Raw genomic sequence first — 18,096 nt, 5'->3', positions numbered from 1 at the left:
GGCTTTTGCTGCACTGGCAAAAAAAAACTCAACCAATTAGATAAGAAAACACAAATTATGTGCTTCCCTCTTCACACAGGTAAGTATCCAGTAAACATTTGAATTTATTCAAACTGTCAGCCTCAACTTTTTCCACCTATCAACAACTTGCTGGCTAAAAGAAAACTTCTTGCAATCTAATCGAAATCTCAAGCCCTGTAATTTGAATTTATGACCTAGTTCTGGAATTCATTAGAACAGTGAATATTCCACCTTCATTTATTTTACTAATCCCTCTCAGAGCCTTATAAACCTCAATCAGGTCATCTCTGATGTGCCCGGTTGCCAAACTCTGTAGCCCAAATAGTCAGAGTCTTTCCTCATATGGTCATCTTTCTGCCAATCTCAACGTTAAGGTTGGCCGCCTTTGGACCCTTTCAAGAAGCTCAATGTCTTTTTTTTAGACAAGATCTCCATACCTGAACACAGTATTCCAAATGAGTAGCAATATATTTCCCTACTTAAGAAAAAATTTTTATTTAGAGTAATGCAATATGAAGGCAGCTTGTCCTGAAGTGTCTCCACAATATGAGACTGATACACTTAATAGCAAACCAAGTCTGTTTATTGTTACATATAAAATGAACCTATACCCTAATCATTGCAGGATCATCTAGACAAGACTTTAGTTATAGCTCGAACACAACATGGTTTTGTTAAGGGAAAGTCTTGTCTGACCAATTTGATAGGATACTATGATGTGGTCAAAAAGGAACTGGATGCAGGGAATAACTGATATCATTTATTTGGATCTTAGAAAGGCTTCTGATACTGTTGCACATGGAAGACTGCTGAACAAATTGGAGCAGTGTGGCATTGGAGGCAAATTGCTGTTATAGATAAAGGGATGGTTGAGTTGGAGAAGACAGAGTGGTAATCAATGGACACTACTCTTCATTGACTAATGTTATTAGTGGAGTCCCATAGGGTTCACTGTTGGGTCCATTGTTTTCTGTATTTATAAATGATACTGATGATGGTATATCAGGCTTAATTTCCAAGGTTGCAGACAATACAAAGGTTGGCAGGGTTGTTAAGGACACTAATGACAGTATTCTGCTGCAACAAGATCTAGAAAAGTTGAGCAGATGGGCTGAGAGGTGGCAAATGAAGTTAGCATTAGCATTAGTAGAGGCATATCATGCAAGAAAGCAAGCTTATGCAGCATCAGCCAAAAAAAAAAAAAAAAAACACACCACTCCCATTTCACCCCTCCGTTCGCTCGAAATACCTGTCCAGTTGAGCCTTAAATTTGTTTAGGCTATCAACTTCAACAACAAGTGATGGAAGTCGGTTCCACCAACCAACCACCCGCTGGCCAAAGGCAAATTTCTGCACATCTATCCAATATCCGTCCTTCCTCAATTTGAATTTATGCCCTCTGAGCTGATTATTCTGAGCAAGATGAAGAATCCCATTGGCATTGAGCATGCTCAAACCATTCAAAGCCTTATACACCTCTATCAGATCACATCGCTGGTGCCTAGTCTCCAGACTCTGTAATTTGCAAAACTTAAGCCTTTCTTCGTAAGAGCAACCCTTTGTTCCATTCACTAATCTTGTTGCCCTTCTCTGTACCCGTTCCAGCAGCTCTACATCCTTCTTGAAATGAGGCCTCCAGACCTGTATACAGTACTCAAGATGTGGCCTTACCATTGCCTTATACAAGGGAATAATCACCTCCTTATCCCTGCTAGAAAAATTCCTGTATATCATTGACAAGACACCATGAGCTACTCTTGCAGCTCGTCTGCACTGCTCAGAGAACTTCATATCTGCCTGCACAATTACCCCCAGGTCCTTTTATTTCTCCACCACTGTCAGTGTAGTACCGCAGAGTTGATACGTTGCTCTGGGGTTACTGTTTCCCATATGCAGCACTTTACATTTGTCGATGTTAAACCTCATTTGCCACCTCTCAGCCCATCTGTTCAACCTTTCCAGATCCTGTTGCAGCAGCATAGTGTCAGTATTGTCCTTAACGACCCTGCCAACCTTTGTATCATCTGCAAACTTGGACATTAAACTTGATATCCCATCATCAATATCATTCATAAACACCGAAAACAACAACGGACCCAACACTGAACCTTGAGGAACTCCACTAATAACATTAGTCCACGTTGAGCAGTGTCCATTGATTACCACTCTCTGTCTTCTGCCACTCAACCATCCCCTTATCCATAGCAGCAATTTGCCTCCAATGCCACACTGCTCCAATTTGTGCAGCAGTCTTCCATGTGCAACAGTATCAAAAGCCTTTCTAAGATCCAAATATATAATATCAAAGTTATTCCCTGCATCCAGTTCTTTTGTGACTACATCATAGTATCCAATCAAATTGGTCAGGCAAGACCTGCCCTTAACAAAACCATGCTGCGTCTGAGCTATAACTGAATTCTTGTCTAGATGATCCTGCAGTGCTTCTTTAACCAGTGCCTCCATTAATTTACCTGGAACAGAAGTTAAACTAACAGGTCTATAATTACTTGTGTCAGCCTTTGAACCTCCTTTGTGAATTGGGGTCACATTTGCACATTTCCAGTCCATAGGTACCTCCCCTGAGTCCAAGGAAGCTCTCATAATTATGGCTAAGGGTTTGTTTACTTCCTTTGCTGCCTCCTTTAATATAACTGGATAGATCCCATCCACCCCAGGTGCCTTTTTTATGTTTATCCTCAACAATCTCTCCTCCACTTTCCTCTCAGTTATTACAAAATCATCCAGCTCACTGCCAATGTTTACTTTAACTACATCATTCTCCTTCCTGAATAACTCCTCATGCGTGAATGGAGATGCAAAATACTCGTTTAGATTGTTAGCCACCTGAGCAGGATCCTCAACTGTTGAACCATCAATATCCAGTGGACCAATCTGATTCATCCCTTTCCTTTTCGAGTTCAAGTATGTAAAGAACTCTTTTCTGTTTTTCTTTGCATCCTTTGCCAAGGATTTTTCATAGTCTGCCTTTGCCTGCCTAATCTCCTTTGTGACTTGGTTACAGACCAACTTATATCTATCATAGGCTTCCATGTCACCCTTTAATTTGTATGTATCCCATGCATTTTTCTTCTCTGCCACATGTCTCATTAGTTCATCTGACAACCATTTAGGCCTAAACCTTGAACAATATTTCTTAGTTGGTATGTAAAGCCTGGTAGCCTCCAAGATTAGTTCCTTGAATGCTTCCCATTTTGAGTTTGCTGTTGGTAACATCATCAGTTGGTCCCACTGTATAGAATTTAAATACTGTCTCAGACCATCATAGTCGCCTTTACGAAAACAAAAACCCTTCCCTTTACCTCTGATGGTAGTTACCTCCTTGAGTAAATCCCACTTCAACACACTGTGATCACTGCCACCTAGTGGTTCATTTATCTGCAGGTTCTTAATGCATGAAGAATCACTACTGATAATCAGATCAAGAGTATTGCTCCCTCTTGTTGCCTCACGAACATGCTGATGTAGAAAACAATCATCCAATAAATCCACAAAAGCCTTGCTAGTGTGCGAGTGACCAACCCACAAATTCCAGTCAATATCTGGGAAATTAAAGTCCCCCATTATAAGACTCTCTGATTTACTGGCCCACTCTATTTCCCTGTACAATATCTTATTATACTCATCAGAGTCATTAGGCCTATAGCACACTCCTACTCTCAATTTTGATTTCCCTACGCTTATGTCACACAAAACTGACTCGACGCTGCCCTGTCCATCGATGTCGACTGGCTTCACTTCCTTGGACTTTATGTGTTTCTTAATTAATAGCATAACCCCTCCTCCCGTCCTGTCCTGTCTATCCTTTCTATACACATTGTATTCCCCAAATTCCAGTTCCGCATTACTTATATCTGTGTGACACCACGTCTCTGATATCCCAACAATATCTGCCTTTGATGTTTTGAGCAATACCTCAAATTCATCAAATTTATTTACCAAACTCCTAGCATTGGTGTACACGCAGGTATACATGCACCTGTTTCTATTCTTAGCTACCCTAACACAACCCATGTGTTTACTTGTACCGCAATGACTACCAGCAGTCTCTGAAATATCCTGCATCTTGTTTTTCAGACTTCTGCTCATTTCAATAGAAGCAGTGCAAGAATCACTTCCACCTCTGCCACTGGCTACTGTCAATCTATTGGTCTTTGTCTCCCCCCAAGCTAGCAGTTTTCCGACCAACCTAACACTGCCTCGATAGCATTAGCAAATATTCTTGCACCCTTTCTATTTAAGTGTATCCCATCCCTGTAGAAGCAATCTCTCCTGTTAACAAGTACAGTCCAGGCTGAAAAAAATTCTACCCCTTGAGCCTTGCACAATCCCTCCAGGGCCGAATTGATTGACAAGGCTCTCATCATGTACTCCCTCCTATCGTGTCTGGGCAGAATTGCAGACACTTTCAAATTCAACCCTAATTCACAGCTTTTTTTCAACAGTGACCTGTACTTGCTAAGTAATTCCGCCAGTCTCCTACTCTTAATATCATTAGTGCCAATGTGAACAACTATATCACCTTTTGTGCCCTTAAAAGATGATATCCGCTCTACAACGTCATCAACCTTTGCCCCTGGCAGACATACCCTGGTCCTATTCCACCTATCCTTTTTGCAAAGCATGTTCCCCGCTTCCCTGACAATAGAGTCACCAACAACTACTAGTTCCTGTGGGACCAGCGCATTCTGCCTAGGGGGCTGCCTCTGTGTTGCCTGATGACCAAGTGCAAGCTCTGGCATTGATGTGGGTGGCTGAGAGCTTGATGGGCCCCTCAATTTATTTCCTTCAAGGGCATCCACCCTGTCCTTCAAGCTCTCATAAAGGCCCATAACAACGCTGAGTTGTCGCCTGATTTCCTTGCACTCCTTACATCGTGCACACACAAAGACATCCCCCTTGGCAGTATCATGTCCCGTACCAGACTGCTCCGCAAACATCAAGCAAACAGTGCATTTTAAAAGACTGTGATTCAGAGGGCAACTGCCCCCCTCAGTTCTCCCCTGAACCACAGCACTCCCATTAGCTTGAGCCTTTTGCTTTGCTGCTCTGGTCTGAATCATGATTCCGATTTAATTCAATAAAATTTCAAAACAAAATTAAATCCTTAAGTTATATCCCAAAACAGTTATAACGCTATATTTATTTTTTCGGTATCTAGTGTTTTCTACAAGTTCCCTTTATATAACTTCCATATCACGTGTACCACTATAGTTATGTATTAATTATTTGTTACGATTAAGTCGTTATATATATATATATATAGAGTTAAAAGTACAATTTAATTGACAATAAAGTTTATCAGGATTAATAGATTTACTGATTAATTGACAATATTATATTATGCACTATACTACACTAAGGTTATGCTATCGTGTAAAAATGGAGGGAATTCACGAACGGTACTTCTGACATACATTTTAACATACATTGACAAATGTAAAGTACTACATATGGGAAGCAGTAACCCCAGAGTAACGTATCAACTCTGTGGTACTACACTGACAGTGGTAGAGAATGAAAAGGACCTGGGGGTAATTGTGCAGGCAGATATGAAGTTTTCTGAGTAATGCAGACAGTATGCAAGAGTAGCTCATGGTGTCTTGTCAATGATATACAGGAATTTTTCTAGCAGGGATAAGGAGGTGATTATCCCCTTGTATAAGGCAATGGTCAGGCCACACCTTGAGTACTGTATACAGGTCTGGAAGCCTCATTTTGAAACAAGTACAGAGAAGGGCAAAAAGATTGATGAATGGAAAGGAAGGGTTGCTCTTACGAAGAAAAGCTTAAGTTTTGCAGATTACAGTGTCTGGAGACTAGGCTCATGCGAGATGATCTGATTGAAGTGTATAAAGCCTTGAATGGTTTGAGCATGCTCAATGCTGATGGAATTCTTCCTCTGTGCCAAAACCAGATCATGGAAAAATAACAGTTAAAAGATAACAGTAACCTAAAAAATTAGATCACTATGTCAGAAAAGTATAATGATAAAGGTATGTCATCAAAATATGTATAAAAGGTACACTTTTATATAAGAGTATAAAGATTTAAAGATTTTAAATAATTAACAATGCTTGATATGTGATCATTGTCAAATAAAATCTCACTGTGTGTATAAGGCTGTCAGATGACTAAAGCAGTATAATAAAAACCATATTCGTGTCTATAATATGGGCTCTCAGTTAAAATTTGTCAAATGGTTAAAAAATTGTTACAATTCTCACATATAGGGAAGTCATTTGCCCTCGGCAGAAATGAATGTGTAAGTTGACTATGTCCTATGTGGAAATAAGCAAGAACAACCTCTCCATGGTTCCTGCACAGACTAGACTGCAATGGGATTACAGGCTTTATCAGATACAGCACTTGTTTTGGCACCTCCATAGCCAGGTGGGCAGGAGCAGCAGTGCATAGCACATGCTTCTTGATTAGATTGGGGTTCGAGCCCATGACCACCAAATACGGAAGACGCGGAAAGGTCAAGGAATGACCACCGCATATCCCTGGAGCAATATGGCCTTAGTTGCTAATGCTCCTAAAAACCAAATAACAAACAAACAGCACTTGTTTTGTGAGCTGCCCATGTCAAATTTGTTGCCATTGGGAAAGTACAATGTGGCCTCGACTTCCAATAACACTGACATCCAATATTCTCATGAACTGATTTACCCTCCACATAAGATCTTTTATTTTAAGGACCGATGATATTTGCAGGAACTGATGGCTTTCCGATATAGCTGGAAATTTTCAGATGATTTGCAAGTGAAACATCACTCATACGATTGTTCTCAATCAATTAGCATTTTTGTTATTGTACAACACAACATTCCTGCATATTATTCATTATCTACTGTTTGATGCACTTGTTCAGTGCGTAAGCAGATTGTATTTTTTTTACTTATAATTACAGTAATTTAATTGTGGTTATTTTTTAATTTATTAATTAAATAAATAGAAATTAAATAACCGTGGCTCCTTAAGTGCAAGTTAAGAACAAATTTTCCATTAAAGTGAAGCAGGAGATGATATATAAAAAAATAAAAAAGAGGAGTAAATATCAGTGCATTAGTACATGAGTATGGTTTTCTTCAATTGACTGTTTCAACAACAGTTAAACAAAAAGATATTAGCATTAGTAGAGACATATGATGCAAGAAAGCAAGCTTATATAGCATTATCAGAATTAAAAAAAAAAAAAACTTTCCCATTTCACCCATCTATTCACTCCAAATGTTTGTCTAGTTCTGCCTTGAACTTATTTAAGTTGCTGACCTCCACTACAACAGATGGAAGTTTGTTCCTAAATGCAAATTTCTGCACATCAATTCTACGATTGTCTTTCCACAGTTTGAATTTATGACATCTCAGGTGAGTAATCTGAGCAAGGGGTTGAATCCCATCAGCACTGAGCTTTCTTAATCAAGCCTTAAACATCTCAATTAGATCACCTTGCAGGTGAATAGTCTTCACTGCAATTTACAGAACTTAAGCCTTTCCTGGTAACAGCAATCCTTCTGCAGCATCTGCCAGATCACGTTGGGATCCAGCAAAAGTGGATGTCAAATATGAAGACGGAGAGGAAATTTGAATAAGCAAATCAATGGGCAACCTAGAGTTAAGTAGACAAATTGTGAAGTGCTGGCTTTTCCTCCCTTATTAATAGAGAAAATACATGATGGAAAGTGAGCATGCGAGGGTGGAGGGGGGGTGGCCTTAATGATTGGGCACCATTGTGCAAGTGATATTAAGCTCTCTGAGCAGCTCTTAGATATAAATACCAAAAGGACAGTTGGCAGTCTGATGGGTGTTATAGATTTTCCCATTATGCTCAAAATCAGATATCCATGTAGTGTGGTCTAGCAGGGGTTTCAATTTAAAAGTATATTTTAGTGACAGTTATTTCTGTCAAAGCAACAGAGGTGGTTCAGGTGCTCTGATGTATAAACTGTAGACATGGAGTATTCTAAATGCTGCAGAAGTAATGCAGATGGCATTAGCATAGGCACAAAAAAAAAAAAAACTACCTGCTGGATAAAGGCAAATTTCTGCACATATATTCTACAACTGTTTTTCCTCATATGAATTTACATCCTCTCAGGTTTGTAATCGAAGCAAGAGGACGAATCCCATCAGAATCGAGCCTGCTCAACACATTCAAGGACTTATACACCTCAATTAGATCACCTCGCACGTGCTTAGCCTCCAGATGCTGAAATTTCCAGAAATTAAGCCTTTCTTGGTAAGAGAACCCGTCTGTTCCCCTCAATCCTGTTGTTGTTCTCTGTACTCATTCTAGCAACTTTAAATCCTTCCTAAAATGAGGCCTCCAGACATGTATGCAGTAGTAGTAGTAGTGGTGGTGGTGGTGGTGGTAGTAATAGAAGCATGTGAAGCAAAAAAGCAAGCATATGAGCTTATGTAGCATCAGCCAAAAAAAAAAAAAAAAAAAATGATTATAATTAATTAAAAAAATAACAATTTCACACATCCATTCCCTCTAAAAATTTGTCCAGTTTCTCCTTGAATTTTATTTGTTTAAGCTGTCAACTTCCACAATGATTGATGGAAGTTTGTTCCAGCAATTAACCATCCAATGGCCAAATACACATTTCTGCATGCCTATTGAAAATTGTTCAGTATTCAATGCTCAGTCTGACCACTGCCTTATATAAAGGGATAATCACCTCCTTATTCCTACCAGCAAAATTCATGTATATCATTGACAATATCTAGTGACCTGCTTTGACTGCTGAGAAATCTTCATATCTGACTGCACAAATACCCCAGGTCTTTTTCATTCTATACCAACCTGAATGTAGCATTAGCATTAGAAGAGGCATATGATGCAAGAAAGCAAGCTTATGCAGCATCAGCCAAAAAAAAAAAAAAACGCTCCCATTTCACCCCTCCCTTTGTTCCAAATACCTGTCCAGCTCAGTTTAAATTTATTTAGGCTGTCAACTTCCACAACAAAAGATGGAAGTCACCAATCAACTACCAGCTGGCTAAAGGCAAACTTCCACACATCTATCCTACAACTGTCTTTCCTCAATTTGAATTTATGCCCTCTCAGGTGATTATTCTGAACCAAGAGGAAGAATCCCATCAGCATTGAATATGCTCAAACTATTCAAAAGCTTTATACACCTCGATCATATCACCTCACAAGTGCCTAGTCTCCAGACACTGTAATTTGCAAAACTTAAGCCTTTCTTCATAAGAGCAACCCTTTGCCAATTGCATTTTCACCAGTTGAGTGGATAATTAAGAAAAGTTGGAATAGGATAATTCTCTGTCTCAGTTTTTTGGCATTTGGCAGTTCCTGAATTGGAACTGCCTTTCATTTTGGATGTCTGGCGGCCCAAATAAGTCAGAGTTTGATTTTCTCATGACGTGCTCTTTTTGGCCCTGGGAGATTGTCTTTTTCTCCCATGTTACCAGCTCTGCCATGTGGAGACAAGAGCAGTGCCCCCTAGTGACCCAAGCGAAGAAGAAAGGATTAGAATAAACTAAAAACAAAAAAAGGGATTAAAAGAAAGATGATTTTCCTTTCTAGGTTATAGTATTTGGATAATTGTATTTAAATATAATACTCAAGAGTCACCGGTCTTATTTTTTATTATTTTTTTTTTTGGTAGTTGTTGGCGCATCGGCTTCTGTGGCCATAATGCACCTCACAAGATTTTTGCAGTACTTTGATCCAAGCCCGAGGCGGGAATCGAACCTCACCGGTCTTATGAAACTCAAGAGAAACATATTTACAGTTAAGCATACCAGATAATCACTATGAAAGTCGCTGTGGTCACTAATATTGCTTGGCACTCGGGGCCGAAGTCGTTCTGTGATGAAATTTATTTTGATAGTGAAAAGGTTGACACTTAATACTGATCCTTGTGGTACTCCCTCCTCTTGGCAGATCTCACACAAATTCGGAAAGAATGATTGGCTAAAACGTTTTTAATAAAAATGGAGAGATGCCCTCTAAGACCAAGGCTATGCAAATCTTCTATGATGCCAGATCTCCAAGTTGTGTCATAAGCTTTCTCAATGTCAAAGAATACAGACACCAAGCGTTCATGTTTAGGAAAGCATCCCGGATGGATGTCTCCAATCTAATAAGATGGTCAGGTCATCCAGAGTGGACTGGTTCCTTTGGAAGCCGCACTGGATGTTGCAGAGAAGGTAATTTGATTACTTTCTCTCTCCAACATCCAGTGCGGAGAGAATCTCTATATTAAATGAAAATTAACCATTCTCTCTAGGATTTTGCACAGACAGCTGGTCAGAGCAATAGGATGATAATTAGTAGAGGTTTTAAGATCCTTTCTTGGCTTGGAAAAGGCAAGAACGATTGCCTTACGCCAGACATCCGGAAACTGCTCTTCAATAAAGATTCTCTTAATATAGAAGGAGCAGATGATCCACAGATTTTGGTGAAAGATGCTTAATCATTTCATAATAGATGCCATCTGATCCAAAAACACTTGCCTTGGAAAGGATTACAGCTCTTTCAGTTTCCATATAGTGAATGGTCCGTTGTAAGGATAAAGGCCCTTAGATGTGAAATTAAGTGCCTGTTTTTTGAATTTATGTTTCAGGACCAGGAACTCTGGGAAATATGAAGATGTCGCAGAGATGTTAGAGAATGCTTCCCCAAGAGAACTGACCATTGTAGTTGGATCTTCAGTAGTGCATCCATTATAACCTAGTATTGAAAAAGCATGGGATGTATATTTTTCTTTCATTTTCCAGATTTTATCCTAGATCAACTTTGTACTAGTGGACTGAGTAACTGATGATGTAAAACAAATCCATGATTCCTTCTGACTCTGCCGGTGGATGTAGCGTGCTTTGGCCTGTGTGTGTTTAAAGGCTATAAGGTTGGCAGTGGCAGATATCATCAGAATATCCCCCAGGCTTGTTTTGAGCCTTTTTCTGCTGCGGTGCATTGTGGATTCTACCATGGTTTGGGAAAAGGTGGAAACCGGGCAGATGTTTTTGGAATGGTATTCGTAGCTGCCTGGAAAATATTTTCTGTGATGTACATGACTGCATCATTGATAGGCTCCTGACTGACTGTGACGTCAAACTCTGCCAGATGTTGGAAGGCATTCCAGTCAGCCTGATCAATCATCCACCATGGTAACCTATAAGGAATACACGGTCTCCCACTGTGTAAACAGGTTATCACAGGGAAGTGATCACTTCCATATGGGTTCTTCTCCACTTTCCAAGTGAGTGAAGGGAGTAGAGAAGGACAGCAGATAGAAAGATCAAAACATACGGGTAGGTGTCTCCCTTCTAAATGTGGGCATTTGTTCCCACATTTAGAAGGGAGATGTCATTGCCATTTAGCATATGCTCTATGACTTGTCCCCTTCCGTTGTTGGTAGCACTACCCCACAGGGTAATATGTCCATTAAAATCCCTAAGAAGTAAGAAATCGGGCGGTAACTGTGTTACAAGATCATCAAAGTCTTTCTGGGAGATGTCAGTCCCAGGTGATGGTAGAGGGTTAACAAAAAACCCACTGTAGAGTGAAATGCAACAGCCTTTATGCTGGTTGTAAGTAGCACAGGCTGAACTGGGGTCTGGTTGCCACCCACAAGGATAGCCACTCCTCCATGAGCAGGACTATCTGCAATTCTTACAAAAAAATTGCATGGTGGGATCATCATCATTGCCTTTAGGTAAGTCTCCTGCAAGCAAGAGCAAACTGGCTCATGCTTTTGCAGGAGGGCCTTGATGTCGTCAGTACTTCGCTGGAATCCATGACAATTCCACTGTAGGAATTTAGCCATTATTTTGGCTTGGTGGGTCCATCTGGCGGCTTCCGAGGTGCTGAGGACTTACTTTTGTCAGTCTTCAATTTCTCTTTTTTGGGGAAGTATGGACGTTGTCCTGTGTCCATTTCCTCCTCTGCAAAGAGTTCCAAGACTGATTCATCTGGTACTTTCTTATCCTCTACATCCATTGTTTTTAGTATTACAGGTGGCTCTTCTGATCTTTTTGGTTTTTCTTTACCACTTGGTGTTGGTAGTGGTGGAGCACTACGAGGTATAGATATCAGAGTGGCAGCTAACTATGTTTTTTAGGTGGGCTTTTGTAAATGTAATAAATAGCAATCAATCAGAGTAAAGACTCTCGTGGTGGTATAGTCATCTCAGTTTGTGTACTGATAGTGCACTTCGCAGAAACCTTCTAGGCATATAAAGGTTTCCAGCTATTTATTTGTTGGATATGTTTCCTGGCTTCTGGGTAGGAGATATTCAGCTGTGTTTTTAATTTCTGGATTTCTTTTTCATCCTTTCACTGCTGGCATGCTCTAGAATAGGCTCTCCTTGGCAATTTGCACAGATCGGTTTTGAAGCTGAAGATTCCTTGCTCTCGTGGTCTTTAGCACCATATTGAGCACAGGCAGGGTTACCATGACAATCTTTTTGTGAGTGGCCGTATTTTTGGCATCTAAAACACCTCAGTGGGTTTGGAATGTAAATTATCACTGGGCAGTTTTAGTAGCCTGCCTTGATGGAACATGGAGACTGTGTGGTGTTGAATGTTAGGATGTGAACTCAGGTAGGAACAAGATTCCCATCCTTTCGTATCGATATTCTCTTGACAGCAGTCTGGATCGAATTGTGGGTGGGGATTAGACTGGATTGCAGGAAGATATTTTTTTTTTTTTTAGGCTGACAGCTTGGGGAAGTACAGAGCTCAGCTGAATAGATACCTATGTGAGGAGGGAATCAAATATGTTGTTCACTAATTTTTTCTAGGGCTTCCTTTTGACATATGGCTAATATTAATAACAAGCCTTAAAAAAAAAAAAAAAAAAAAAAAGGAAGGATGTGGAGTAGTGGATCTGCTGGAATGGGTGAAGAGAAGAGAAACGAGATAGGAAAATAAAAGAGTAGCTTTCCAAGAAAAACTTGAGCCCTGCAAATTGCAGTCTGGAAACTATGCACCTGTGAGGAAATCTGGTTAAATTGAGGAAGGATGGTTACTGGATAGATATGTGAGAAATTTGTTTTCAGCCATTGGTAGTTCATTCTTTTCAAGAAACCTCCATCTGGTGCTGTGGAAGTAGGCAGTCTGAATAAATTTAAGGAGAAACTAGACAATTTATTACGGGGTTAGACAGGTGATATGAGAAGTGTGGTTTTTTTTTTTTTTTTTTTTTTGGTTTTTTTTTGATGATGATGCTGATGCTGTACAAGCTTTCTTTCTTGCATCATTTGCCGTTTGGGTGGTACCACACTCAAGATAGTGGAAAATGCAAAAGACCTAGGATATTTGAATAGTTTGACTGGTACAGTGGGCAGTGTAAACAGTCTGCTAGGATGACTCATTTGGTTCTGTCAATTAGCCATCCCTGCATAAGGCAATGGTTAGGCCACATCTTAAGTACTGCATATAGGTTTAGAATCCTAATTTTAGGAAGGGTAAAGAGAAAAGCAAGATTAGTCAGGAGCACAAAAGGATACTCTGATCAAGAAAAAACGTGTGCGGTAAATTATAGCATCTGGAAACTAGACATTTTCAAGGTCTGACTGAAATGTTTAAGGCTTTAAATGGGTTGAGTAAATGAAATGCCTTGACATTCTTACTCTTCCTGCAATGATGCACATGTGAGTACAAATTTAAATTGGAAAAGATTGGTTGCAGGATAGTTATAAAAAATTTTGCTTTCAACCAGAGCAGCTGTTTGCTGGAACAAACTTCCATCTTGTGATACAGAAGGGATAACTTGGAAAAAAATTAAAAGGATTAGGAAAATTCCTGAACAGAATGGGCAAATGAAGTATTTTTCCCTATCCCTTTCTTCCTAGCCAATATCAAACTGCCACTACTAATACTCTTTAAATATATTCATGTTATATATTATTTTACCGAAATAACCAATATATCAATTTTGATATAAAAATCTTTTTTTTTCCACTTCAGTTTTCACTGTAGAGTGTAGGCAATGAAATATCATAAATGTAATTCACTTAAATGCACATTTTTATAATATAACATGCTCAAAATAAGTCTTGAACATTTTCAAGCAAAGTAAAATGTCAAACATACAACAAATAAAATTTAAAAATTAACAAAATTATACATATATACTTACAGCACCAGCATAGTGCCTAACTCGAAAACTATGATGAGGTAATGTGCTATCCATTAGGAAATTACGACATCCACGACTTTCAAAATATGGATTATCTTGGCAGGCCTGAGTTAGTTTATAGAGGAATGTGTCATCACTAACTGGACCTGGCCGAAGGCACTCTTCATCCAACATTGCTAGAATTCCATGGTTATTCTACATAAAGATATAAGATATTACTCTTTTAAAAATATGTTCCTGAAAGCACATACAATGAACAGTAATTTCTAGTTAAGAAGTGAAAATTAAATTTTTCTTCTGAAATATCTGAAAAGATGTAATTGAGTGCCATATCTCATTAGGTGGGGAGTAATCAGTTTTATATCAAACAAAGTTTTATCACACAGCCTATGTCACCAAAAGTACTAGCACACTAAGAGATAAGACAAAAATGGTTTACAGCTCACATTTTAATTGAGGTAGGACTTTGGCTCATATCACAGCACAGCCTTTATGCTATAGTGCCAAACTTAAGATGGGCCAATAGATATTCTCTGTTCTGTGAGATGAAGACCTTTTAACTTGGCACGTGATGTTTGCTTTCACCTTTTTGTATCTTTTAATGTCATCTCATAGTATTTCTGCTGAAATAATGGCTTTGAGCAATCCAATCCAACAGTGTCACATTATTCTTCCCACGAAAAGCCACCATATGCCAAGTTTTGTGTTGGGGATACTGTCCTGCTGTAAAACATATATAGGGCCCTACACTATGAAATTGTTGGGAGTACAGCATTATCAAAGTTTTTTACAATACTGGAACTACTACAAGGAGTGACACTGTATCGTCACTAATATTTAGAAAAACCATTAATCCAACATCATGTCATAAAAAGTAAGCCAAAACCATTAGACTTAAACTGCCATAAGCAAGTTTTTCTATCTGATAAAAACCAGCTGAGATTTATAACTACACACATTCCTTTCCACTACTGCTAGTTCTGCTACCAGACATTCCTTTCCACTACTGCTAGTTCTGCTACCAGACATTCCTTTCCACTCCTCCTGCCAGTTCCACTGGGCATGATACTATTGTAACTATTGTTATACGGTGACGCATGATGAAAGGTTTGGAAGAAGTAGCTTGCCTGTGGAATCTCTGTTGATGCAAAGCTCAGCATATAGTAAGTGCTCTGAAAATTACAATTGTATGCTCCTGGATCTCTTTGTTGGTTTTGTTTTTCAGAAACCAAAAAAATTAACTGGAGTTATTGCAATATGAGAAAATTTGCTTTCAACCAAAAAGTCAATGTTTGAAAACTTTTCCAGTAATGTTTAAGGCTTTTTTTTTTTTTGGGGGGGGGGGGGGGGAGAAATTAGGTGAATTTCAGCCATGCAGTATAAGGGCTGACAAAGGTTCCTGAAGAAGTGCATTCATGCATGCACCACACACACACACAGATTAATGGTGGGTACTGTTCTAAGATGTATAAGACAACAAAATAATCTGCTGCATCACTATATACACAATATTAAGTAATCTTTGATTTCAATATAGGACACATTGGAAAATGTAACATATTAATACACAAATGAATAATCTTTACTGCACATGTCAGGTACAGCTTCTTTCCATAATATACAACTGTGAACAAACTGGGTTTGATACTAAGTACATCAATCTCATATTGTGGAAGCACTTCATGAGTCATCATGTACCGCACTACTCCAATGGAGTAGTGCAGTATATTGCTTTTTAATTAAAGCGTATGCCACTACTCAGATCCAGCTCAAAATATCAAGTCAAAACAGAGCAGAGTCATATAACAAGCAATCCAACTCTTAATCTTCTTAGCTTAGCTTAGGAATGATTGATCCAGACACAAGTTTTGACCTTTTTGGGGTCTCATTGCTTGGCAACACAAGGATGAGTTACATCCACACAGGTGAGCTGCAAGAAAGATTATGCAGAAAGTGAAGCAGATATAATTAAGTTCAGGAAAAAGGACTCAAATTAAAAATGCTATAAAAAGTCATTGTACATGTCAGGCATAGCCCTTTCTGAATAGAGCTAAGAATAAATTGGGTTTGCTGCATAGTGCATTTATCTCATATTGTGGAAGTACTTTGCCATGGTATTGCACTACTTCAAACAAAAAGCACTGTTGTTATTGTTATTAATCAGGGTATGCTACTACAATGAGATCTAGAAAAATTAGGCAGATGGGTAGAGAAATGGCAACTGAAGCTTAACATTGACAAATGCAAGGTAGTGCATACGGGTAGAAGTAATCCAAGAATAACATACCAACTGTGTCATACAATATTGAGGGTAGTGGAGAAGAAAGACCTTGGGGAATTGTGCAATTCAACATGAAGTTTTCTAAGCAGTGCAGACAGGTTACAGGACAACTCATAGGGGTTTGCCAATGATATACAGGAATTCTGCAAAGAACCTTTTTTTTTTTTTTTTTTTTAGGAGCATTAGCAACTAAGGCCATATTGCTCCGGGATATGCGGTGGTCATTCCCTGACATTTCCACATCTTCCGTATTTGGTGGTGACGGGCTCGAACCCCGGTCTAATCAAGAAATGTGTGCTATGCACTGCTACTCCTTCCCACCTGGCTACAGAGGTGCCCCGAAAAGCAGCACTGCACCAATGGAGAACTACCCATACCCAGGTTTTAATTTTGGGATAAAAATTAATTGCTACATAAAGTGATACTGTAAGATGTCCAGCAATATAGATATACCATAAAAGGCAAATTAATAAATTTGAAGTACTGGTTAAGTCATAAAATGTAAACATTTTAGGGATATTAGAGACACGTTGTCACTCAGACAAAAGGGATGCAGAATTTCAATATGGAGAGTACAATATGAATACAAAGGGCAGGAGAGGAGGAGGCAGGAGTTATGCTCTTAGTGAAGAATCACATAATATCTAAGCAGTGCATCCAATCAATATAGGCATCCAGTGCAATATTGGATCGGTTTGGTGAGACACTGGGAAAACAAAATTGAGAATATGAGTGTGTTATAGGTCTAATGACTGTGATGAATATAATGAACTACTATACAGACAAAAGTGGGTCAGTGAATCAGAATGTCATATAATGGGGGATTTTAACTTCCTGGATAATGACTGGAACTTGTATGTTGGTCACTTATGCAATAGCAAGACATTTGTGAATTTATTGGATGACTGTTTTCTACAGCAGTATGTTAGAGAAGCAACAGGAGAAAACAATATTTTTTATCGGATTATCAACAGCAATTCATCATGCATTCAGAATCTACAGAAAAAAGAACCACTTGGGGGAAAGTCAACACAGTGTTAATGTGGGATTTACTTAAAGAAGTAACTACTGATAAGAGTACAAGGTGAATGGCATTTTTTTTTTTTTTTTTAGTGGTAGTGGTAGTAATCGTGGAACAAGATGCAAGAAAGCAAGTGTAGGAGCTCATGTAGTAGCATCAGCCAAAAAAAAAAAAAAAAATATTCACACAACCATTCCCTCTAAATGTTTGTCCAGTTCCTCCTTAAATTTATTTAACCTATCAACTTCCACAATGACAGATGGAAGTTTGTTCCAGCAATTAACCACCCGCTGCCTAAAGGCAAATTTCGCACATCAATTCTACAGTTGTCTTTCCTCAATTTGAATTTATGCCCCCTTAGGTTCGTAATCTGAACAAGTGGAAGAATCCCATCAGAAAACTGATATGCTCAACCCAATCAAGGCCTTATACACCTCAATCAGATCACCTCACAGGTGTCTAGTCTCCAGCTGCTGAAATTTGCAGAACTTAAGCCTCTCTTGGTAAGAGGATCCCTTCATTCCCCTCACCAATCTTGTTGCCCTTCTCTGTACATACTCAAAGCAAAGCTACATCTTTCCTAAAATGAAGCCTCCAGACCTGTATGCAGTACTCAAGGTGTGGTCTGACCATTGC

At 39.0% G+C, this 18,096-nt stretch overlaps 1 protein-coding gene across 1 annotated transcript in view; it reads right to left on the bottom strand.

The window, feature by feature from the left end:
• Positions 1-18,096, bottom strand: part of LOC150075139 (unconventional myosin-Ib-like) — a 317,137-nt gene that overhangs the window by 171,702 nt on the left and 127,339 nt on the right. The window contains exon 6 of the mRNA XM_090388377.1: positions 14,159-14,353. Coding sequence (XP_090244503.1) covers positions 14,159-14,353 — 195 coding nt within the window. The remainder of the gene's footprint in view (positions 1-14,158; positions 14,354-18,096) is intronic.

This window comes from Mastigoproctus giganteus, chromosome 14, assembly GCF_048544385.1.
Source record: "Mastigoproctus giganteus isolate SK-2022 chromosome 14, ASM4854438v1, whole genome shotgun sequence".
In the NCBI taxonomy this organism is placed as follows: Eukaryota; Metazoa; Arthropoda; class Arachnida; order Uropygi; family Thelyphonidae; genus Mastigoproctus; species Mastigoproctus giganteus.
Note: the sequence above shows the minus strand (reverse complement) of the source record. Positions and strands in the feature narration are given on the sequence as shown.